General features: G+C 49.2%; 1 protein-coding gene and 1 long non-coding RNA gene across 2 annotated transcripts; one reads left to right on the top strand and one right to left on the bottom strand.

The window, feature by feature from the left end:
* Positions 1-1676: 1676 nt before the first annotated feature.
* Positions 1677-22414, bottom strand: SLC43A3 (solute carrier family 43 member 3). Its single transcript, XM_012476480.2, has 12 exons — positions 21872-22414; positions 21418-21547; positions 19577-19623; positions 16924-17000; positions 16586-16678; positions 12759-12898; positions 11576-11673; positions 9646-9819; positions 9339-9455; positions 4694-4880; positions 3965-4088; positions 1677-2662 (listed from the first exon to the last, which is right to left on the bottom strand). Exons 1-12 carry the CDS (start codon positions 22053-22055, stop codon positions 2558-2560), a joined length of 1476 nt encoding a protein of 491 aa, XP_012331903.2. The 5' UTR covers positions 22056-22414; the 3' UTR covers positions 1677-2557.
* LOC105733827 (uncharacterized) lies at positions 20857-22847 on the top strand. Its single transcript, XR_010338312.1, has 3 exons — positions 20857-21207; positions 21358-21565; positions 22200-22847. It is a non-coding gene; the product is annotated as an uncharacterized LOC105733827 (long non-coding RNA).
* The last annotated feature ends 776 nt before the right edge of the window (positions 22848-23623 follow it).

Here is a 23623-nt window from a genome sequence, read left to right as displayed (position 1 = left end):
GTGATCTGTTCAACCTACCACGTGCCAAGCACTCGACCTAATTTGTAATCCTTACAACAGCCCAGAGAGGCACGTCTGTTTCTCCCACCATACTGACAAAGAAGTGGTCCATCCAAAGTTGCAGAGCTGACACAGTAAGTGACAGAGCTGAGATTTTTGAAAAGGTTTTTTCCACTGCACTACACGGCACCTCCCCCGCCCCCATGTGTTTTTCTGGCTCCCTCTAATTGGTTCTGAGGCCAAAACAAGAATCCACTCATTCAATGATCATTCATTCAACAAGAATTAGCTGGCACCATGTGGATGGTAAGCACAGATTAATTAGAGCCAGGCAAAACCAGACCTTGCCTCCTGGAGTTTGCTGCCCAGGCAAGGGGTGGGAGGGTCATGATTCAGAGGCAAATGCCAGTTGCCAGGAAGGGTGTGACCAAGTGCCAGGGACTCAGACATGCTGGAAAGCCTGAGTAATGATTTTTGGAGAAGATGACATTTTGAGCAGGATCCCAGCAGACCAGATGGATTTCACAAGCCGAGACAGGGTGAGCCGCCCACGCAGAGGAACTGGTGCACGCACAGACCCAGGGACCGGGAATCTGGGTCCACAGGGATGGTTTCTGCCCTGCTCTTGGTAGGAGGTAAAGGGGTGCAGGGGAGAGGTTGACATCACACTAGTGACAGCCTTGAATGCCAGGCTAGCATCTGGATTCTTGTCCTATGGGCAGTCGGGAGCTGCCGAAAGTTTTTGAGCAGGGTAACAAGACCGAATCCGCTCATTAGATTTGGACACTGCTCATAGACACGAGAACTCTGGTGTCTGCCTTCAGATCCAGGCTCCTGGGCCCCTGGAAATTACACCCCAATGCCCACAGGAAGAAGGAAGAGCTGCACTTCGGACCCTTCTGCACCGCCATAGCCCCAGCACCCAGGACAGGGCCTGAACATGTGGCAGGTGTTCAATAAACATTTGTTGAATGAATGAATGGATGAACCTGCTTGCCAGCCCCCTGCCTTCCGCCTCCATCCTCCCCACACTGTTCGTTCCTAATCCCGCTCCTAGCAAGGTGAGAATGAGACAGCTGGTGTGCTCCAGATTTTCCCATCCCACCCACCTGCCGTGTCTCCTGCACACTTACCTTCTCCCTCCTTGCCCCCATTGTCCCCGAGGGTCATGAGTAATCACAGGAGCAAACCCTCATGTGCTCCCACCACGTGTTAGGCAGTTGCAATGACTTTACACTCCCACAATTGCCGTCAGGGATAGAAATCATTAACTGTACTTTGCAGGTGGGGAAATTGTGACTCACAGTGGTTAAGGGACTTGCCTAGCTGCTGAGCGGCAGAGCTGAGACTCAAACTAGGACTCTGTGATTCCATCCAGTGCTTCTAGCTGAGGGTATGGAGTGGGCGGTAGGGGTTCTGCTTAAGGTTAAGGGTGTGGAGAGGAAGAGGAAGCAGAGAGGTTCCTGGGGGAGGAAGTCTCTGGCCCCATGTTCCAGGACCAGTGGGGTGAATCCTAGTTGGGTTTCCTGCCCTACTTCTGGGTCCAGCGGCCCCACTAGGAAGTGTAGCCAGATTCTCCGCCCTCCTCTCACGCCAGGGTAGGGCCTCCTCAGAAACATACACATACACACACCCACACAGTCCAGCCCCAAAGCCTAGAGAGATGGAAACAGTAGTTGCCTTAGACACAGAAGCTTTATTTTTCTATAAAATTATTCCCCAGAAAAATTTTCTTTTAAATGCCCAAAGTATATTCCTTCTTGAAGAGGAAAACATCCCCAAAGATGGTTTGTCAGAAATCCTTTGGTCAAGCAGGTCAGCTGGCTCCCATGACCCTTGGGATGGCCTGACTGGCTCCCATGACCCTTGGGATGGCTCTGTCACCGTCCCTAAAACCTTCTAGGACATCTGCTCCAGGAAGAACTTTCAACTCCAAAACTCATCTCATCTTACAGATGGGAAAAGTGATTCTCAGACCAGACCAGGGTCAGGCCAAGGTCATCCAGCATCAGTGGCTGGGCTGAGACTGAGCCCAGGGAACCCTGCCTGCTCCTCTTTTTCCCAGAGCTCACTGTGAGTTCTCTAACCAAGGCAGTGCTCTTGACGGAGAGCTAGGAGGGAGAGCTAGGAAGTATAGCTGAGGCCGTGACAACCTCACTCTTCACCTGAAAATTTAACCAGTGGCAGAGGATCCAGGCACACCTAGGCTTTGGAGCCAAACAGGCCTAAAAAAGTAGGTGACACACTTCCTCCCCGCTGTCACCTCCCCTGGAATCAAGGGTCTGCTAAGGCTAAGTGCAAAGAGACACTTCGGTTTTGAAATAAAGAAGTTCCACATGCCTTTGCTTTGGGTCTGTGTGATCTCAATCTGCTTGCCAACTGAGTGCTGCTCAGAAGTCGTTGTTAACAGTTAAATATGTCTTTGTTTCTTTTTCTTTTTTTTTTTTTTTTTTTTTTTTTTGCCGGGATAGGCAAAGTCTTTCGGGACACGCGGTCCTCAAAGGTGGAGAAAGATGAACAAAACCACCCTCAGGGTTGAAAAGCCAGGGCTTCTGAACTATACAATTGCAGAGGGACTATCTTTCCGAGCGTGGCATTCCTGGTATACCAGAAAGGGGTGGATGAATGTCAGAAGAATGGCAGGCAGGAGCATCACGTTTCCCTGCAGGGAGAATAGGAGTGAGGTGAAATCCAGGAATTCTGAACAACAGAATTGTTGCTCAATGAAGCAAGCACTGGTCCATTCCATGACCAATGAAGGGACCAGAATTCTACCGAGTTTATATTCTACATTTCACTCAAACACTATGGTGCCCTGGAGGAAGCACTTTCAGTTACTTTTTATTCTGGGGTGGGAGATAATAAGCCCATTTCACAGGTGAAGAAACTGAGGCATAGCGAGCATTCAGTGACATGCTCAAGGTTACATGGGAAGCTGGTAGAGGCACCAGCTAGAATACAGATCTGATTATTAGGTCACCTGATGTCACAATCAAGTCATTCGCTTCAGACTTCAAGTTTAGTCTTTTGGCCATACACAGTGGCTCACGGCTGTAATCACAGCACTTTGGAAGGCAGAGGCGATCACTGGAGGCCAGGAATTCAAAGCTAGCCTGGGCAACATAGCGAAACCCCAGTGTCTATCAAAAAAAAACAAAACAACAAAAATAATTAGCTGGGAGTGGTGGCACATGCCTGTAGTGTCAGCTACCCAGGAAGCTAAGATGAAAGGATCACTTGAGCCCAGGAGATTGAGGCTGCAGTGAGCCGAGATTGTGGCACTGCACTCCAGCCTGGGTGACGGAGAAAGACCCTGTCTTCCAAAACAAAAACAAAAAACATTTAGTCTTTCTTTCCTCCAAGTGATGAATTTTAAACTCTTATTCGACAACTTGCTGCTTTAAAAAATGAGGCAAATAGAGCTGTGCAGTGGTCAAAACACTGAATTCAATGTTGAAAGACTTTTGCTCCCTTGCTGGTGCCTCTGAACACATAAGTCATGTAACCTCTGTAAGCCTCAGTTTCTGCAAAGAACAGGAGAGTCATGCCCACCTCCTAGGGCAGGGCCCCAGAGCATCCCTCCAGGTGTAAGGACACAGAGGTGAAAGCACAGAGCTCCTGTCCCTGGGGCCAACTGTGGAAACCTAGCGTGGACCTAGGGGAGAGGCCAGGTTGGGCCTGCATTCACCATAAGCAGGAAACACCTTTGAGGTCTCGAGTTTTTGAATTTTTGCGAGAATTTCCCACCCTACTCCAGAATGTCTATTGCCCCACACACAAAAATATTTTTGCCCCAAATATTTAAATAACACAGACTCTCTGGGAAGCTGGGCCATGCTACATATCCAGGCCATCACAGCCAGGTTTGGGACGGCCCCTGCTGAGTCCCTCAGCCTGGATGTCCTGGGGGCAGGGGTCTAAGGCCAAGGCCCCCTGCCAGGGATGCCCATCCCCCAGAACTCACATAGAAAGGGTAATTCTGAAGAGGCCCTTTGATGAGGATGAAGATGGGGAACTGGAGCAGAGACACCACAGCCGACAAGGCCATCACCAGCCCGAAGAGCTTGCCAAAGTGCTCCGACGGGAAACTGGGGAGAGAAACCAGCGGGGTTCCGGTGAGCTTCAGGGACCCTCCCTCCAAGCAGACGCCTGGCCTCCCGGGGGCTCTGTCGGCCACTTGTCCCCAGTTCCCTTGTCCTAGACCTGCCCTCCACCCATGCCTGCTTGGCCTTGCCCTCTTCACTCAGACGTTCGACCCACAGAACCCAGAGAAGGCACATACGGGGCCCTGGGCAAACAGAGAGGACCCTCATGCAGGCTGCACTAGGGAGGAAAAGACAGACACGTAAATGGATGACATGCCAGACAATGTACTAGTAAAGGAAGCAAGACTAGAGTACTAAGGACACAAGGAAGGGAATGTGTTTCCATCTCTGCCCTGGAGAGCTGGAACAGAAGTAGGCCTTGGAGGATGAAACAGAGGCAGAGGGCGCCACAGATGTAAAGCCTCAAGCACATGAATCTTCTATCCTTCCCAACACCTCTGGTCTCACCCCCTCCACATCTGCCCCCAAACCCAGCCTTCTGTACCTGACCGCCTCCAGGCACAGCCTCACATCCCTATTTCTTTACCTCCAGCTTCTCTTTGCCCCAGTGCATCCCCCTCCACAGAGCCCACCCCAAGGCCACTTACGCAACGGTGAGGAAGGCCGCGTTGCTCCCGTAGAGGAAGGAGCGGCTGATCACTTGCAGGATGAAGGTGAGGTACTGGAGGGGGAGGATGGGGACTGACGCACAGAGGACGAAGCCCAGGGACAGCAGGGACGTCAAGGCCAGTGAAGGCACCATCGAGCAGAGGGCCACCACCGAGGTGGAGGAACCTGGGCCAACAGGGAGGAAAAAGAGGCTGTCTGGAGACCAACCCAGCAGAGGGCAGGGCAGGGCCAAGGACGATTGGAAAAAGGGGAGGAGCCACTATCCATCCAGCTGTCCCAGCAGAAACCTGGGAGTCATCCTTGAATCCTTTCTCTACGTGCCCCTCCTTAAATACATCAATAAAGCTGATCATTCACCTACGTATCATTCAGATGTGTCCACTCCTCTCCAACCCCACTGACTCATCCTAGCTTTAAACCACCATTAACTCAGTCATGGATTATTGCAATGATAGGCTCCACATCTGCCCCTCCCCACCCTGAACCTGCAGCCAGATCCTCCTTGTGATGCTACTGGTAATAGCAAAAGACTGGAAACAATCCAAATAGCCATCAATACGGGAATGCTGCAGCAACTATGCTGCAGCCACATAACGGAGACCCAGGCAGCGGTTAAAAGGCATGAGGAGAGGTCCCGGCTACAGAGCACCCTCAGGATAGAGTTATACCAAAAACACACCTGCAAAATAGTGTGTACCGTACGCTACCTTTTATCTAAAAGAGAGGGAAATGTATTGATGTGGTTTGGCTGTGTCCTCACGGAAATCTCAACTTGAATTCTATCTCCCAGAATTCCCACATGTTGTGGGAGGGACCCAGGGGGAGGTAACTGAATCATGGGGGCCAGTCTTTCCCAGGCTATTCTCATGAGAGTGAATAAGTCTCACGAGATCTGATGGGCTCATCAGGGGTTTCCGCTTTTGCTGCTTCCTCATTTTCTCTCGCCACAGCCATGTAAGAAGTGCCTTTCAGCTCCCACTATGATTCTGAGGCCTCCCCAGTAAACGTCTTTTTCTTCCCAGTCTCAGATATGTCTTTATCAGCAGCATGAAGACAGACTAATACATGTATATACACCCACACAATGTTTATATTTAAAAAAATTAAAATGGTTACCTAAAGAAGAGGAAACGGGGTACAAGAAACAGAGAGGGAAACCAAACTTTTTTGAATATATCTTGTTTCACAGTTTTAGCTTTGGGAAAATATAAATGTCTGAACATTACAAATGTAAAACATTTGTAAATGTTTTACAAATAAAATTAAATAATAATAGGAAGAAAACAAGCAAAACAATCTTTAAAAATCTGAAACAGGAGAAAATGAAACCAACAAACATAACTCTATACCAAGTGGGTGACCCTTAAAATACAGTAATTTGGCTCAGTGTGGGGGCTCACACCTACAATCCCAACACTTTCAGAGGCCAGGGCAAGAGGATTGCTTGAGTCCAGGAGTTAGACACCAACCTGGACAACACAGACCCTTCCTCTACAAAAAATTTGTTTTAAATTAGCCAGACATGGTAGTGCACATCTGCAGTCCACAGTAATTGGGAGGCTGAAGGGGAAGGATCACTTCAGCCCAGGAGGTTGAGGCTGCAGTGAGCCGTGGTCATACCACTGTACTCTAGCCTGGGCAACAGAGTAAAACCTCATCCTGAAAAATAAAAAAGAAAATATGGGAATTTGATTGTACATCTCTCATGGGATATATCCTAAGGATGAGAAAGGAAGGAGGAATGATAGAAGGAAGGAAAGAAAGAAGTAGCAAGAGTATTGAGCAACTGTATTGTTATCAAGTAACATCAATATTGATAAAACCAGTAATTATATTTAAAATACCACATATGTGTATGTACATTTATATATGCATATGTATATAGTATTGTTAGGAACCAAGATTATCAGAGGAAGAGAAAGGGCTACAAATATAAAATCAAGGAAATAAAAATTTGAATAAAAATATCAGCAGTAAGTATTTATGATATTTTTCTTATAAAAAATTATATACATGCTAATTCTATCCAAAGCCCAAAAGCAGTGACAACCCAGAAGCAATAAGAAACCCCAGTATCCAGACTGTAGTCTCTAAATACCATTTCCAACTGAAGAAACTCAGGGCTAGTTGGGAAAAAAATGACTATTTCAGGTCTAGGGCAGGAAACATACCTAGTGAAATGGACCTGAACATTTCATTGTTCTAGAAAGTAAGTTCACTGTCTAAAAATAATGTGATTTCATCTAAAACACACAGATTCTGGGTTGGTAAAGTTTTCAATGGTCAAAGGTGAGACAATTTGAGCATCAAGAACAATGACAGAACAGATTGAAACACGTCAAATATATTTAAACATAAAATTTTATAAAAGAAACAGTAGCCATCCCTGGAGCTCACTAGGACACCAACTCATTATTCTGAACTGGTAAATAAACCTGTAAACCAAGCATTTATTTCTAAGTAACAAAATAGTAAGGAACGTTTTTCTTTCTAGAAGAATTCTAGGAATTAAAAGCAGAAGATAGAAATAGAAAATCATCCTTTTGGCCAGGCATGGTATCTCACACCTGTAATTCCAGCACCGTGGGAGGCCTAGGCAGGTGGATCACCTGAGGTCAGGAGTTCAAGACCAGCCTGGCCAACATGGCGAAACCCCATCTCTACTAAAAATACAAAAATTAGCCCGGCATGGTTGTGGGCACCTGTAATTTGAGCTACTCGGGAGGCTGAGGCAGGTGAATCCCTTGAACCTGGGAGGTGGAGGTTGCAGTGAGCCAAAATTGCACCACTGCACTCCAGCCTGGGCAACAGAGTAAGGCTCCATCTCCAAAAAAAAGAAAAGAAAAGACAAGAAAATCATCCTTTTGCAATCCTAATAAAACAATGGGCCTAGGCATTGATCATTAATGGCTGCTAAAATCACTAAGTATATGGTTGATGGGCAACTTTATAGTGGATGGATCAGACTGGCAATGTCTAAACCAGTTTATCAATCTTAACATCGTAACAAGGCAACAGACAGCAGGGGCTGCTGATGGGAGACCAGAGGAAACCCACAGCTCCACCTCTGAGTTATTCATGCCAAAAAAAACCAACACTTAAACTGTGTCTCCCCTAAGCCTTTAATCCCACTGTTTACAGGAATGCCCAAGGAAAGGAATACTTTTAAATGACACATTAAAACAACACCAAATCCAAAATAAGGGAAAATCATCCAGTGTCTTCAACAAATAAACAAGAGAAGGTAGGGGAAGGACTGTTCTAGATTTTAAAAGCTACAGAAGACACATCGACCAAATACATTGCATAGACCAGGCATGGATCCCAATTTGAACAAACCAACTGTAAAAAGATGTATTTGTAATAATTGGAGGAATTTGAATAGTGACTGCACAGTAGATGACATTAAGAAATTACTGTTGTTTTTTTTAGGTGTGATCATGATTTTTATGGTGATGTTTAAGTAAAAGAGGCCTTATTTGTTAGAGATACATTTACGGGTATAGAAATACATTTATGGGTAAAATGATATGATGTCTGAGATTTGCTTTGAAAACTCCAGCAGATGTGGGAGAAGCAGGTTCATGGAGTCGGGGAAGGGACAGATGAAATAAGTAGGCAAAATGTTAGTCTACTTTTGTACCTCCTGACCCAGCAGGTTAAAACACCTCAGCATCCCTCTACTCCTCCAACCATGTCCGAGGATCAGGCCAAAACTCTCTGATGTGGTTAACAGCTTGACCCCTTCTTATATATGTATCTTTCTCTCCAGCCTCTTCCCTAAGATTCCCCAGTGCTCTGTGCCCTGGCCAGCCTGACTCACCTGCCTAGATTCCTCAATGTTTCACTCTCTCGTTCACTATTTTGACCCCACTGTGCTCCCAGGCCACTCTCCAAGGCCTCACCTCTTCATCTCCTCCAATCTTATTCATCCTTCAGGTCTTGGCTTAGATGCTACCTCCTCCAGGAAGCCTTCCTGACACCAACCCCATCCTCACCCAGAACAGATTATGTGACCTTCTTTGTGTCCCCATGGCCCCCTGTGGGTTTGCTTCTTGGATTGTAACTGCCTACCTGCCTTTCTCCACCCTCTAGACTCAGAATACCTTGAGAAAAAGAACACACCTGTCTTGTCTGTTGTTGAATCCCCGGTGTTTAGCACCATGGCTGACACATAACTGTCACTCAGTGACTAATGTTTTAATGAATGAATGAATGAATGAATGAATAAGTGCAACTAGACAGGGTTAAGAACAAAAGAAAAGGCCGGGCATGGTGCTTCACACCTGTAATCCCAGCACTTTGGGAGGCTGAGGCAGGTACATCACCTGAGGTCAGGAGTTTGAAACCACCCTGGCCAACATGGTAAAACCCCATCTCTACTAAAAATACAAAAATTAGTTGGGGATGGTGGCACATGCCTGTAATCCCAGCTACTCGGGAGGCTGAGGCAGGAGAATCTCTTGAACCCCAGAGGCGGAGGCTGCAAGGATCTGAGATCACACCACGGCACTCCAGCCTGGGTGACAGAGTAAGACTCCGTCTCAAAAAAAAAAAAAGAAAGAGACGATGTCATGGGGCAAATGAAGACCTCCCTTCCTGGTTCCCTGATCCCCGTCTCACCTGTCTTTCTTGCTTCCTTCTGGTACTTCTGTTTAAGCCGGTCCATGAGCATGCCATTCCAGGGGGCAACCAGCACTCCGAACTGAGTGAAGGCGAAGGCATTTGTGTAGCTGCTGACTGCAGAGGGCAGAGAGGTTGGTTGATGAGAAGTTTCCAAAACTTCCTTTCAGGCAGGGACTCTCCCACCCTGCCCTTGCCCTGCACATCCCTCCTCCCCATACCATCAGGCCCTCTTCTGGTGTGCACAGCCCTGCTGGGAGGTTCTATATTTCCAGCTGGGATGTGCAGACGGGCTACCGCCACATACCTAATTCCTTGTCCTCCTGGGCCATGTTGGTCAGCAAGAAGTTGAGAGTGCCAATGAAGAGGTAGTGCCACAACTGTATCACAGACAGCCACACCAGGTGCCAGGCAAAGCGCCGAGAGAAAGCGTAGCTCCAGAAGGAGCGGGGTTCTTGCTGCTGCCCTGCTCCTGGGGTCTCTAATGGGGAGAGGAGGATCTGGGTGTGAATTACAAGGGAAGTGGACAGGCAGGATGGGGAGCGTGGAGGCCTCAGTGGAACAGTTTCAGGTCCAGGCTCACCTTCTACCCTTGGCTCCCGGAACTCACCCAGCGTGCTCTGCGCCTGCCTGGGACTCACACATCCCCACCTCCCTGCTTTGTCATGCTGGCCCTACCACCTTGGATGACCCTCTGTGTTCTCTGTCTATTGAAATCTGATCTGTCTCTCACAGCCTGGTCAATGACACTTCTTGCAGTAATACCTTCCTGATCTTTCTCAGCCAGAAAGGTGAAAGAAACGACAAGGAGAGGAGAAAGTCAAAAGGGAGTGGAGGATGAGTGTGGACACTCCTGTTCTAACCTGCTCCTCAGCGCCTCCCTTTCTTTTGGTACCAGTATCCTGAGTTTCCTTGGGAAATCTTCCTCTACCCTAATCTTCATGGTCCAAATGGGACGATGAATTCAGTGTCCTGTTCCTCTATCAAGGTTAACCAATGAGATAGTTCCTCCTAACAAGGCAGACCACCCGTGAGTTTAGATTAGGATGAACCTAATCTAAAATAGGTCTTAGACCCGGCAAGCTCAATTTCCTCCCTTGACTTTGGAAGCTTCCCAGAACCCTATTCTTCTTTCTTTAAAATAAATAAATAAGGCTGGGTGCGGTGGCTCACGCCTGTAATCCCAGCACTTTGGGAGGCCTCAGCGGGTAGATCACAAGGTCAAGAGTTCAAGACCAGCCTGGCAAAGATGGTGAAACCCTGTGTCTACTAAAAATACAAAAAAATATTAGCCAGGGGTGGTTGGGCACCTGTAATCCCAGCTACTAGGGAGGCTGAGGCACAGAATTGCTTGAACCCGGGAGGTGGAGGTTGCAGTGATCTGAGATCATGCCACAGCACTCCAGCCTGAGTGACAGAGCGAGACTCCATCTCAAATAAATAAATAAATATTTTGGATCCAATTGTCAGATGGTAAAAATAAAAACAAAAAAAATCAATTTTATTGTGTATATTTAAGATATTCAATATGATGCCACAGGATACATATAGCTACAAAGATGGCTACTATAGCGAAGCAAATCGTCTTACATTTCTACCTGTTTTGTGGCAAGAGCAGTTAAAATCTCCTGTTTAGCAAAGTCCCAAACACAATGCAATTTGATTACCTACAGTCTTCACGCTGTGCATTAGACCTTTTCATCTCTAGACCTTTTCATCCTGCTCCTCTGCTCCCCATGTCCTTTGACCCACACTTCCCATCTCCTCTCCCACCCCGTTCTTATTTCCACTGTAGCCAGCTGCGGTTTGTGTAACCAAAGACACAGAACAGAGAGGAAGGAAAGGAGGCAGTGATGGAGTTGGGACAATGAGAGGGCAGACCCAAGAGACCTGGAGAAATGGGGACATTGCACCAGACTTAGTACAATGGCATCACAGAAGAGGGCAGAACCGAGGAGTCGGGGGAAGGGAAGGCAACCCGTGGAAGGCAGGCTTCAGGGGGTGGGAATGTGACGGGGACATGAAAGAGAGAAAAGACGGACAGAAAAGAGACAAAAGCTCTACCCCTCTCTGGACCCTCCATGAAGTGAGGGGGTTGGGAAGACACCTAAGGTTCTTTCTCTGCCCTACCTTTCCTGATTCCCGGTCCCTGAGGGAGTTCTGGAGATGAGGAGCCAGGAAAGGCACAAGGAGAGGCTCGGGTCTGGAGAAGCGATGGGTCAGCCAGCAGGGCTCACCTTCCTTTGCTGAAAGGAACTCCTTTGACTGTAGCTCCCTGTTTTCTTGCTCAGCTGTTTCCTTCTCTTCCTTCGTGCTGCCATTCCCAGAGCACAGGCTATGGAAACAGAAGCCCCACCAGCAAGGCCAAGGACTGTGAGCTGAACCTGAGACTCAGACTGGAGGGAACAGTATGGGGAATCCCACATTTCACTGCACTTTGGAATCACCTTTTAGCCACCCTGATGCCCAGGCTGCAGACCAGACCAGTTAAATCAGATGTCTGGAGGTGAGAGCCAGGCTTCCTTTTCTAAGCTCTCTATGTGAATCTAGTGATTCTAATAGGCAGCAAATTTGGGAAGCACTGGAAGCATGAAAAGAGCAAGGCAGGCCCGGGTTCAAATCCCACTCTGCCTCTTCGTAGCAGCAGAAAGATGGCTCAGACTTAAGCCGTCCGAACCTCATTTTTCTCATTTAGAAAATAGAGACAAGGCTATCTGAGAGGAGTATTGTGAGGATGAAATCAGAGAGCACACTGGGACTGACAAACAGTAAGTGAGCAGCAAAGGAATACCCTTCCTCTACTCCTTGTGGCAACTGACTGCAAAAATGATCACATTGCTTCACCTCCTCTGTATTTCCCCCCTTTGAATGAGACTTTGCAGCTCTGTTTCACCATGCCCTGAATCTGGGCCAGCCTTGTGAACTGCTTCAGCCAAAAGAATGCAGCAGAAGTGGTTGTGCCAATTCCAAGCCTAACCCTCAAGAACACTTGTGCATTTCTGCGCTCTTTCAGAACTCTGAAATCACTGTGTGAATGAGCCCACGCTGGCTTGCTGGAGGATGACAGCCATGTGACCCAGGCATCCCTGTCACTCCAAACCCATGTGAGTGAGGCCATCCTAGCGTAGCCAGCCCCCAAGTCACCCTCCAAATGACCAGATGCGTGAATGAGCCCCCGTCAAAATCATCTACATCTGGCCCTGATCAGTAGAACTAGCCAGCTACCCACAGACTTGTGAAAAATAACAAATGCTTAACGTTTTAGGCTGCTGCATTTTGAGATCATTTGTCATGCAGCAATAGCTAACAGATACGCTGCTCCCATCCTCCTTCTCTCCTGTGACAGGTTTGCTTTGCCCTGTCCATCCCACCCTAGGGCCAATGAGGGGCCCTGGCCCACAGTCATCAGAGAGTCCTTACCCATAGCTGTAGTTGGGGGGCAGTGGGTATGGGATGTGGCCCCGGGGCATCAGGAGGAAAGTTCGTGCTACATGCCAGGTACTGCAGACAGAGAGGAAGATGAAGGAGGCCCTGAGGCTGATGCCCTTTTCATAAAGAAGCTGCAGAAGGAGGAGGAAAAGTCAGTGTCACACTCACGTACACAGCAGTACTATTCGCAATAGCCAAAGGATGGAAGCAACCTAAGGGTCCGTCAGCATATGAACAGCTCAACATAATGTGATCTCTACACACACTGGAATATTACTCAGCCTTAAAAAAGGAAGGAGGTCAGCATGCTAGCTCACACCTATCATTCCGGCACTTTGGGAGGGAGGAGGATCACTTGAGTCCAGTTCAAGACCAGCCTGGACGGCATTCTGAGACGCTCACTCCTCTACAATTTTTTTTCTTTAAATTAGCTGGGTGTGGTGGCACACACCTGTAGTCCCAGTTACTCAGGAGGCTGAGGAGGGAGGATTGCTTGAACCCAGAAGTCTGAGGCTGCAGTGAGCCATGACTGGGCCATTGCACCCCAGTCTGGGCAAATGAAACATGACCTTGTCTCAAAAAAAAAAAGGGGGAAAGAAATTCTGACATGTGCTACATGGATGAACCTTAAGAACACCAGGTGGGGCCGAGCAAAGTGGCTCGTGCCTGTAATTCGAGCACTTTAGGAGACCAAGACAGGAGGACTGCTTGAGTCCAGGAGCTTGAGACCAGCCTGGGAAAGAGCAAGACCTCTACTAAAAATAAATAAATAAATTAGCTGAGCGTGGTGGTGCATGCCTGGGATCCCAGCTACTCAGGAGGCTGAGGTGAGAGGATAGCTTGAGCCCAGGAGTTTAAAACTGCAGTGATCCATAATCAGGCCACTGCACTCAGCTTGAGCAATGGATCAAGACCCTGTTTCCAAAAAAAAAAAAAAAAAGGAACATTATGCTAAGAAAAATAAAAGGATACATTCTGTATGATGCCACTCATAGGAGCTACCAATGTAGTCAGATTCATAGAGAAAAAAATTAGAATGGTGCTTGCCAGCCGCTGGAGGGGCAGGAAAGGGGACGGGAAGAAAAGTGGGAAGTTGGTGTTTAATGGTACAGATCCAATTTTAGAAGATAAAAAAGCGTTCTGGAGATGCATGGTGGTGATGATTGTACAGCAATGTGAATGCACTTAAGGCCACTGAACTGCACACCTAAACGTGGGTAAGGCAGGGCGTGGTGGCTCATGCCTGTAATTCCAGCACTTTGGGAGGCTGAGGCAGGTGGATCACTTCAGGCCAGGAGTTCCAGATCAGCCGGGCCAACACAGTGAAACCCCATCTCTACTAAAAATACAAAAGTTAGCTGGGCATGGTGGCACGCACCTATAATCCCAGCTACTTGGGTGGTTGAGGCAGGAGAATCACTTGAACCCGGGAGGAGGAGGTTGCAGGGAGCCAAGATCGTGCCACTGCACTCCAGCTTGGGCAACAGAGTGAGACTCTGTCTAAAAAAAAAACAAAATACAAAAGGTTAAGATGGTAAATTTTATGTTACGTATATTTTATCACACACAAAAACATCGGCATGAGACATGAGAGGCAGGGGCTGGAACTCTGCTTTCCAAGGAGTCCTAGTACCAGCTGTCGCCTACCGTCCTGGAAGCTAATTAGGGACACCTGGTACACACACGCCCCCACCCCAAGACATACCTGGCGGTGGAGGAGTCCTCGTATAACCCATCCCTACGGCCTGTGAAGCCACCTCGTGTGGCTCCCCAGAGATCTTCTAGCCCAGTGCCTTTTCCCCCAATAACAACAAAGGCCTTTTTTCAAAGAAAATTCTACACAAAAATTCCACTTAGAAAACACACCAACAGAAAGTTTGCCAGTCCCCTCCATCTGCACTCTCCTTGGTGATTGGCACGGCATCAAAGAGAATCCCTAAGTTCCTCTGACCTCACGCAGCCTCCTCCCATTTTACAGAGAGTGACACTGAGCTCCAGAGAGGTGCAGTGAGTGGCTCAATGAATTGTCAGAGTAAGCAGCAGCAAAATCAGATTAAACTAAGAATTCCCGCTCCTGCTTCCTCTCCCATTCCAACTCTAGAGAGAGAGGAGAGAAGCTGGGCATGGTGGCTCATGTCTGTAATTTCAGCACTTTGGGAGGCCAAGGAAGGCAGATTACTTGAGGTCAAAAGTTTAAGACCAGCCTGGTCAACATGGATAAACCTCATCTCTGCTAAAAATACAAAAATTAGCCAAGCGTGGTGGCACACCTATAGTCCCAGGTACTCGGGAGGCTGAGGCAGGAGAATTGCTTGAACCCAGGAGGCGGAGGTTGCAGTGAGCCAAGATCGCACCAATGCACTTCAGCCTGGGCAACAGAGTGAGACTCCATCTCAAAAAAAAAAAAAAAAAAGGCTGGGCACAGTGGCTCACACCTGTAATCCCAGCCCTTTGGGAGGCTGAGTCAGGCAGATTGCAAGGTCAAGAGATCGAGACCATCCTGGCCAACATGGTGAAACCCCATCTCTACTAAAAATACAAAAAATTAGCCGGGCATGGTGGCACGTGTCTGTAGTTCCAGCTACTCGGGAGGCTAAAGCAGGAGAAATCGCTTGAACCTGGGAGGCGGAGGTTGCACCATTGCACTCCAGTCTGGCAACAGAGCGAGACTCCGTCTCAAAAAAAAAGAGAGAGGAGAGAAAGGGAGGAACACCCAGGGGAGGGAGGGAGAGCCTGGAAAGTGGCTCTTATGCCAGGAGTGGAAAGGCTTGAGTGCGCCAGCGGCTCAGTCTCTGTATGACCCTCCAAGCCAAGGTGTTTATGGGACTCAGCTAGACCCACGTCTGGGTAGGGACTGCCAGAGATCGTCTTCTCTGCCCCCATAACCCACAGGCAGTGCCGACTGCCTCCGGCCTAACACTAAGCCCAGAGAAAAGTCCAGGTTGGGTGGCTTGAGATTCACACTCTTCCATTCCTTTCACTCAGCCATCTGCAGTGTGCTGGCTTTTGTTCTCCACCTTGTTGCCTCATAATCGAAGCATGGTTGCCATAGCTCCAGCTATCACATCCTCCCACCGCAACATTCAAGGAGGAAGGCTTTGTGTTTACTCTGCTTTCACCTTCCATCAGGGAAGAAACGTCCCCTTGAGTCTTCTACTATATACACCCCCATTATCTCATTAAAAAGGACTTGATCATAAGCCCACCTCCATCCATCATTAGCAAGGGGTAAAGGGATTGCCGCGGTTGGCTTTGATCGATCAGGATTCATCACCTGGGCTAAGCAGGCCACTGCCCAGATAAAACTGTCCACAATGAATAAGGCAGAATGGTTGCTGATTGACCTCTAATAGCCTTGGCAACCATTCATCTCCTGATACCCCAACATGAGACACAGCTGGACAAGCCTCTGTGTATGCCCCTGCTGTGCCTACTAGCCACTTGCCACCTTCTTTTCCAAACTAGAAGCTCACAGCAGCAAACACCCGCTCTAAAGGGCTCCCAGCCTCTGCCCAACACTGGCCCAAGCACATCATGACCACTGCCACAAAAGCTTGGGCAAGGTTGAAGGGGCTTAGTGGTTACAAGCTCTGGCTCTAGAAGCAACAAGCCTGGGTTCAAGTTCAGGTATCATGGTTATTAGCTGCAGAATCTTCAACAAGCTTCTTAACCTCTGAGACGCAAACGCTTCATCTGCAAAATGGGGGTAACATAGTACCTACCTCACCGAGCTGATGGACAGAAATAATGCAAGGTTCACAAGACAAGCGTCTGGCATACACAAGGGCTCAATGGAAGTTGGCTATTGCTGTATTTACCTTAATAATAAGGAAGACTGCCGAGGAAGAGTCAAATGCTCCATTGTAGAGAGTGATGATGGTCGAACGGTGTTGGCCAAATAGGTTCCCAATCTGGGGATTGTAGGATCATCCTGAATCACGTATTTATTCATGAAACAGACACTTCCTGAGCACGTGGCAGGGCCTTCCAGCATGTGACACGCCCTCCTTATACCCAAACCCACCCTCCACCCCGAGAGCTCCCATCTCAGCTTGGGCCAGCCCCATCTGAGGCAGCCAATTGTAGAAAAGGATCTCTCCTTCCCTCCACCTTCCCTCCACCCTGCCAAGTGCCCGGGGTTAGGGTAGGTTCCCACCTGCAGGTTGGTGATGAGAAACAGGATTCCCCCAACAGAGAGCAGTGGCATGGCCAGGAAGAGCAGCACAGCTGAGCCTGAACCATCAAAATCAGAGGTAGGGTGGTGTCACAGGGCAACCCAAACACGGAGCCCCAAACTCTGCTCCCACCTGCTCCAAATTCCCAACAATCTTGGTGTCCAGGCCCCAGTTCTAGCCAGCCTTCAAGCACCCTTCAAGGGTTTTTAGGCTACTGGCCTAGGCTTCCCCAGATATCTCTGTGGACATGTTCTGAGCCACCTTCTTCCCCACCAAAGTTGGTGCTCAGTATGTGGCAGGCCAGGACGTCTACAGACAGAGGCAGAGCTCTAAGTGAAGCCACTTCTCTCTTCCCTCAGTAAACCACAAGCTGCCTCTCCTTTTCATCCCTGACACTCTAGGAGAACAGAACCCTGGACTTACACACCTAGCTCAGCCCTCGAGCCCAGCCCCTAATTCATGGCATTGGCCTTGAGCCTCAATCATCTTATCTGTTAAATGGGAACAACAGTCCCTCCTCTTCCTGCCTCAGGTGCTACAAGAACTGAGTGGGAAAAGGACGATGGTCTTTTCTTTGTTCACTAAACTCAACACTTTCTTGGTACCAGGCATTGTGCCTGGCACTGGAAACGCAAGATGAATAAAAGATACTCCTTGCCCTTAAACAGACTGACATGCAAACAAATGGTTATAACAGGTCCAGTAAGTGTCAGACGACAGCAGGAGAGCTCAAGAGCTGGGGTACGGGGACCCTTGACAAATGAGTCCTCCCCAAGCCAGACTTCTGCCCGCCACTATTTTGACCCTAACGTATGCCCGTCCTATTATTTGCTAAAATGTTTTAAGTTGACTCACTTTTATCCAAAAGAAATCTATTTTTAAAGGACACTTTCTATCACTACTGTAGATGAAAACACGGGCATTGCTTGTCATGAATAGAAAGTAACTGTAAAAATAAATACAAGGAAAGGAAAACAATGCTATTCAACTGTAGCTGGACGCAGTTGCCCTTAGAACGTTCAAAGCCTGAGACCTGCTCTTCTCAGTGCTAAAAATCACACCGGCCCCACATCAAGACTTTCTTTCATGAAATCAGGACTGAAAGAGAAATAAAAAGGGAATAGCTGTTCTGCCAGGTGATTTGATGTTTGTTAGTGTAGCTGCTGTAGTGTGTGTGTGTCCCTAACATCCTCTAAAGTACTGTGCTATCCCTTAAGAAGCACTGCCAAGAGCTAATTTTAGAGTATTCACACCATTTACCATTCAATTTCTGTCTTTATGAAATGTACATCTCTCCTATTGCTAAAGGCGGGAGATTCCTTTCACAACAGACTTCTTGTGGCCTCCGTGCTTTTTCCAAAACCAAAAAGCCCTGTGTTATGGAGGAAGAGGAGGATTGCTGCTCAGACGATTTGCAAGAGAGTGACACACATTACCCAGCCACCACCTCCACATTCGGGCGCTTGAAAATCATTTACAGGCTTTTAGAGGAGATGACGCTGGTCTGATAAGGAGAGCGGTTTGAAATAATTGGTTTGAGGTGCCGGGCCATCTCAGGAGATCTGTGTGGACAAAGACGCTCAGCCTCCGTGTTTGCCCCGCATGAGTGCAGACGGCCTCGTGACGCTGTCGGGATTTAGCGCAGCTTATACACACTAACGTACCCTTCTTTCCTAAACCCAAAATTGAGCTGCGGGTGGGACACTAGGGAGGAACATTAGGAGGCATCTTGGGGCCAGCATAACCAAAGCAATGAGAGAAAGCACAGTCAGGGGTCAGGAGGCCTGCACACCACGCCCACCTCTCTCTCGCTTTCTCTGTGGCCATGGGTGTGTCTTTGCAAGGGGTCCCTCTGTGGTCTCAGTTTCTCCTCTGTGTAATGGGTGGAAGGGCGGTGGAGAATAAACCAGATTGGAATCCCAGACTTACAGACTGGTAAAATTTGAAAACAAAGATTTTGAGTACAACAAGGTTGTCAGCTTTTACCCTGCTAAGTAAGGATATTTTCAAAATGGTCATTCATATAATCATTTCATTGAAAAGAGAAAGAGAATATTTTAACACATACAAGAAGGATGGAAAGGTTTGCTGTTCTTGTAGTTTAGAATCTCACTTTGTCACCCAGGCGGGAGTACAGTGGTGCTATCTCGGCTCGCCACAACCTCCACCTCCTGGGTTCAAGCAATTTTCCTGCCTCAGCCTCCTGAGTAGCTGGGATTATAGGTGTGTGCCACTGCCCAGCTATTTTTTGTATTTTTTTAGTAGAGAAGGGATTTCACCATGTTGGCCAGGCTGGTCTCAAACTCCTGACCTCAGATGATCCACCCACCTCAGCCTCCCAAAGTGCTGGGATTACAGGAGTGAGCCACTGTGCCTGGCCAGATGGGAAGTTTTGAATAAATTCTACTCTCTGAAGTAACCCCTCTCCATTGTCCTTCCTTTTCACATTTTCTCCATAGGCTAAACTGTTTTCACAGAGCAGCAATAGTTCAATATCCTTCCAGGATTCTTTCAAGCTGTGGATCTCTGAATAACTATGTGGTCTATATGTGTTGCCTATGACCCTCTGCACCTGCCCCAGCCACCAGGTGCCCCTGAGCTTGCTTCCCGCCCACCCCGCCTCACAGCACTCACCTGTAGAGGTGAAGGCTATGATGAGTGTGGCGGTGGTGTAGAAAAATCTGAAACACACAACAGGAAAAGCAGAATGCTGTCAAGGAAGGAGAAACCTGGGAGACAAAACATGATTCTGTCACCCAACCCACAGGATAGGACTTGACCACCCCCTCAGCCTGGAATGCCAGGGCACTGATGTCTCTGAGCCCTGGGCTCAGAACCAGCTGTGAGAAGCTGCGATGAGACTGAGATGTGGTCCTGACCTCACGGACAGTGCATTTTGCTCATTCTGAGGCCCAAGGCTAGCATGGGGAGTCTTGGACAATGAGTTCAGCTGACGATGTGATTGGCTTGGGATTTAGCCAAGACAGAGTAGGCAAAGCCAAGGTCCTTCCACCTAGAAGCCCCAACAGCCTGATCCCCTGGAGAAAGGGGTTAGTGCCTAGTCTGCAAATCAAGACCTTGAGTTCCAGCTCATCCTCATTGTGAAACCTTGGGCAAAGCGCTGTCCTTCTCTGGGCCTCAGATGCCTTTTCTATAAAAAGAAATAATTGGGCCAGACGCAGTGGCTCATGCCTGTAATCCCAGAACTTTGGGAGGCTGAAGTGGTCAGATCTTGAGGTCAGGAGTTCAAGACCAGCCTGGTCAACATGGTAAAACCCCATCTCTAGTAAAAATACAAAAATTAGCCAGGCGTGGTGGTGTGCGCATAATCCCAGCTACTGGGGAGGCCGAGGCAGAAGAATCGCTTGAACCCAGGAAGCAGAGGTTGCAATGAGCCGAGATCACACCACTGCATTCCAGCCTGAGCGACAGAGCAAGACTCTGTCTTCAAAAAAAAAAAAAAGAAAGAAAGAAATGACTGATCTAGCTCAGAGTGCTGTGATTTCAGGACTACAGTCCCAAAGCTATAAGGATCCCTTAGCATTTGGGATCTTGTAAGGCACGCAGTAATAAAAGCCATGCTCTAAGGCTGGAGAAGAGGGAGGGGGCAAAGAAGGGGAGGAAAGAGAAGGGGGCAGGGAGCCAAAGAGCAACAGGGACTGAGATATAGTCATTCTGCATCCAAAGGTTTAAAATGTAAGGGACTGGCTTTACTCTCTGGCTATTTCCAGAAAGGCAGGCCCAGCCAGCCCTCCGTCCCTCTTTCTGACAACTGATCTCACACATGCCTCCCTGGAAGCACCTGCTCTGAGCTGTATCAGCCCCCAGCAGGCCGCTGATTATCACTGAGCCTGCCCACAGAGCACGAGATTAGGATGCAGCCACACGCTGTGTGCGCGAGATCACGCCCCAAACCTCCTGACTCATCTGCACAGGAAACCCGCACTGTCTCCCCTCCAGTCAGAAGAGATCTGAAATTCCACCAGTGGCAATACCGAGGAAACTTCCTATTGGCTAAGCCCCTGGGGAGTGATGGTGGCGGAGCGGGGAGTGAGGAGAATGAGGATGAAGCCTGAGCAACGTGGATGTGAGGCTGTGCTAGGGATGAGGATAGGGATCCTCGGGGTGAAGGAAGAGAGGAGCGATTTTAAGGTTTGCTAATTTGTAACCCTGGCTCCAAGCCAGCCCTTACAGGAAGTCAGCCTGGCCTTGGCTCAATTCAGCACGTGATAAGGAAGCCACATTCTTAAGGAGCAGGGAAAGAGGTGAGGAAATGGAAGCGGGGCTGTGGGAAGTGGGTGAGTCCAGAGAGTCCCGCTGCCTGGGCTGTTCCTAATAGCTGCTGGGAGTGAGCTGTGGGTGTGGGGCCTGGCAGGGTGGCCGGGCTGTCTGACCTGGATTTCACTCCAAGCTAGGCTGCTGCCTGAAGGGTCCCACTTGCCCACCTTTGCCTGGGTTGGGCCTTTGGGACTTACATGGCTATGAGACGTGCCACGGTGGTCTTGAACCGGTCAAAGATGTAGCCACTGGGGAACGTCATGAAGTTGTTCATGAAGGACGCGATGGTGAAGATGAGTGAGAACCTCTCATACTGGACTTTGCAATCTGGAGGGGGTAAAAAAGGTCTCCCATGCATCTCAGCCTTCCTGCCAAATAAGCACATAGCCCAGGCTCCCCCAACCTTGGATAGCTTGCCGGTCGCAAAATTGTCCCTTAAGCTGAGCTGAAATGTGACTGCCCCTAATGACCCCTCAGGAGCTGGTGCCTCCCTCCCAGGCACTTCCCAGACCAAGTGGGGTGAGGGCTACTGACCCTTCCCCTCACCATAGAAAGGCTGGATGGGTGGGCAGGGAGCCAGATACTACCTACCCCTTGCCACCACCTAGGAGCCAGACCTAACTTCCTTAGAAAAGTCCGCTCTGCCCTTACCAGCCTGCTCTGTGGCATTGCCAATCAGCCCAGCGTCTGGTTCACACAGCTTTTCAAAGTAATGCTCTTTCTTGAAGACAAACACGAGTGAAGGCCAGCCAAAGAGGACGCCTGCAAAGCACAGGCATTCCAGCAGGCCCGTCAGCAGGGTGGCCAAGTGCAGGGGCAGGCCCCGGCCCGCCATGGCCAGAGGCGGAGTGGATCCTCAAATCCCACTTTATCCTCCTGGAGCGATCATAGGCCCTGTAAGCCTGGCTTTTGAGCACTTGGAAAATTCCTCTGGCAAGCCAAGGCCTTCCCTTCCCGTAGCTCTCTGGTTCTGTTGCAGGCCTGGGCCAAAACCATCAGCGGGTGATTCTCTGGATCCTGTGAAATAAAGACAGAGGCTGCTGGAAGAGGAGGATTGCTGGAAGAGGAGGCTTGCGGGAAAGGGAAAGGTGGACTAGAGTTATTTGCGGGGTGCAGTAAGACGCAGGGTGATCGTGGCCACTGGCAGCAAATGTGGGGGAAAACTACTCCAATATATCATTTCAGGCACTGCATCTGAGTAACCATGTGGCAAGTAGAGAGGCAGGTCTTTGTGGCCACGTGGAGTCACAGGTGAGATAAACGACTTACCCAATAGCTCCCCCAGCAGCAGATGGAGAAGCGGAGCTCCTGGGCTCGAATTCTGAATACCGTCCGCTGAAATAATGACAGCAACTCAACCAGGTGCAGGGGCAGGGAGGCTTTACACCGAACACACAACCTCCCGCTGCCAAGTTGGTGGTGTTATCTTCAGTTTATTGACAAGGAAACAAAAGCTCCCGCGGATTTCAGGAACTTGCCCAAGGTCACAGGGCTATTTAGTCACGACGCAGGCCAGGCTACTGCCAGAAAGACCCCAACCCCCAGGACCCTGGCCTAGGACTCCCAAACCTGGTCCCCGCCGCCCTTCCTCGCATCAACTTCCACCAGGAAAGCCTCCGGGGGCGGCTCCCCGCCAGCCTCCGCACCCCGCTCCAGCCTGCGGCCGGCCCTCTCCGCAGACGAGCCCGAGGGGCCTTGGACGCAGGAAAGGTGACCCCTCACCCTACTTGCCTGCTCCGCGCTGGGGCTCTCCGCGCCCTTCCCCTCCGCGCGATTGCGGCGCTGGCCAAGATTCGCTTTCGCGCCTCTCGCAGCCCCTCCCAGTCCCCTGCTTGCCTCCCGCCCCCGCCTGCCCTCCCGGAAGGGGCTGGGGCAAGCCTGCCAGTCTCCATCACTTCCTTCTCCTTTTCCCTTTCTCGCAGCCTCCCGCGTCCTTTTTACCTCTCCCTCTTGGAATTTCTTCTCCATCTAGAACCCCCCAACTCACTGCCTTTCAGCCTCTTCGCCCCCTTGCCTCCGCCTCCCCTAACCAAGTTAGTTGAATGCTGTTACTCACTCAGACCTACCCAGGGAAAATGTCACACACTTACGGCACCCAGAGGACACACAGATCACATGCGGGCATACAGACACACACACTCTGTCTGTTTCATGCATCTTGCCTTGACCGCTGGGTGTGCAGGGAACATATTTTTCCTATTTGCTCACCAGCTCAACCCTCTCTCCCAGTTTCACACTCCCAGAGCTGCCAAAATATCCCAACCACAGAATCAGGGAGCCAAGAACCAGGACTGAGGGCTTTTCAGAAACCATCCCCTGGAGGAGTGTCTTTTCACTCCCAAGGACCCCTTCCCGCCAGACTGCATTGATTAACTATTCATTCATTGCCCCATTTTTTATTAA

Source organism: Aotus nancymaae, unplaced genomic scaffold, assembly GCF_030222135.1.
Source record: "Aotus nancymaae isolate 86718 unplaced genomic scaffold, 86718_ANA_hifiasm-v0.15.2.pri h1tg000059l, whole genome shotgun sequence".
Taxonomy (NCBI): Eukaryota; Metazoa; Chordata; class Mammalia; order Primates; family Aotidae; genus Aotus; species Aotus nancymaae.
This window is presented reverse-complemented; position numbering and strand designations above follow the sequence as displayed.

Bases quoted from the DNA above. Each gene is read 5' to 3' on its own strand.
- SLC43A3 (XM_012476480.2), bottom strand. From the start codon at position 22,055: ATGGCGGGCCGGGGCCTGCCCCTGCACTTGGCCACCCTGCTGACGGGC. The intron at 21,548-21,871 runs GTAAGGGCAGAG...TACCCCCTCCAG, and splicing joins CAATGCCACAGAGCAGGCTG to ATTGCAAAGTCCAGTATGAG. The intron at 12,899-16,585 runs GTAAATACAGCA...CTCCTTCTGCAG, and splicing joins CAGTCTTCCTTATTATTAAG to CTTCTTTATGAAAAGGGCAT.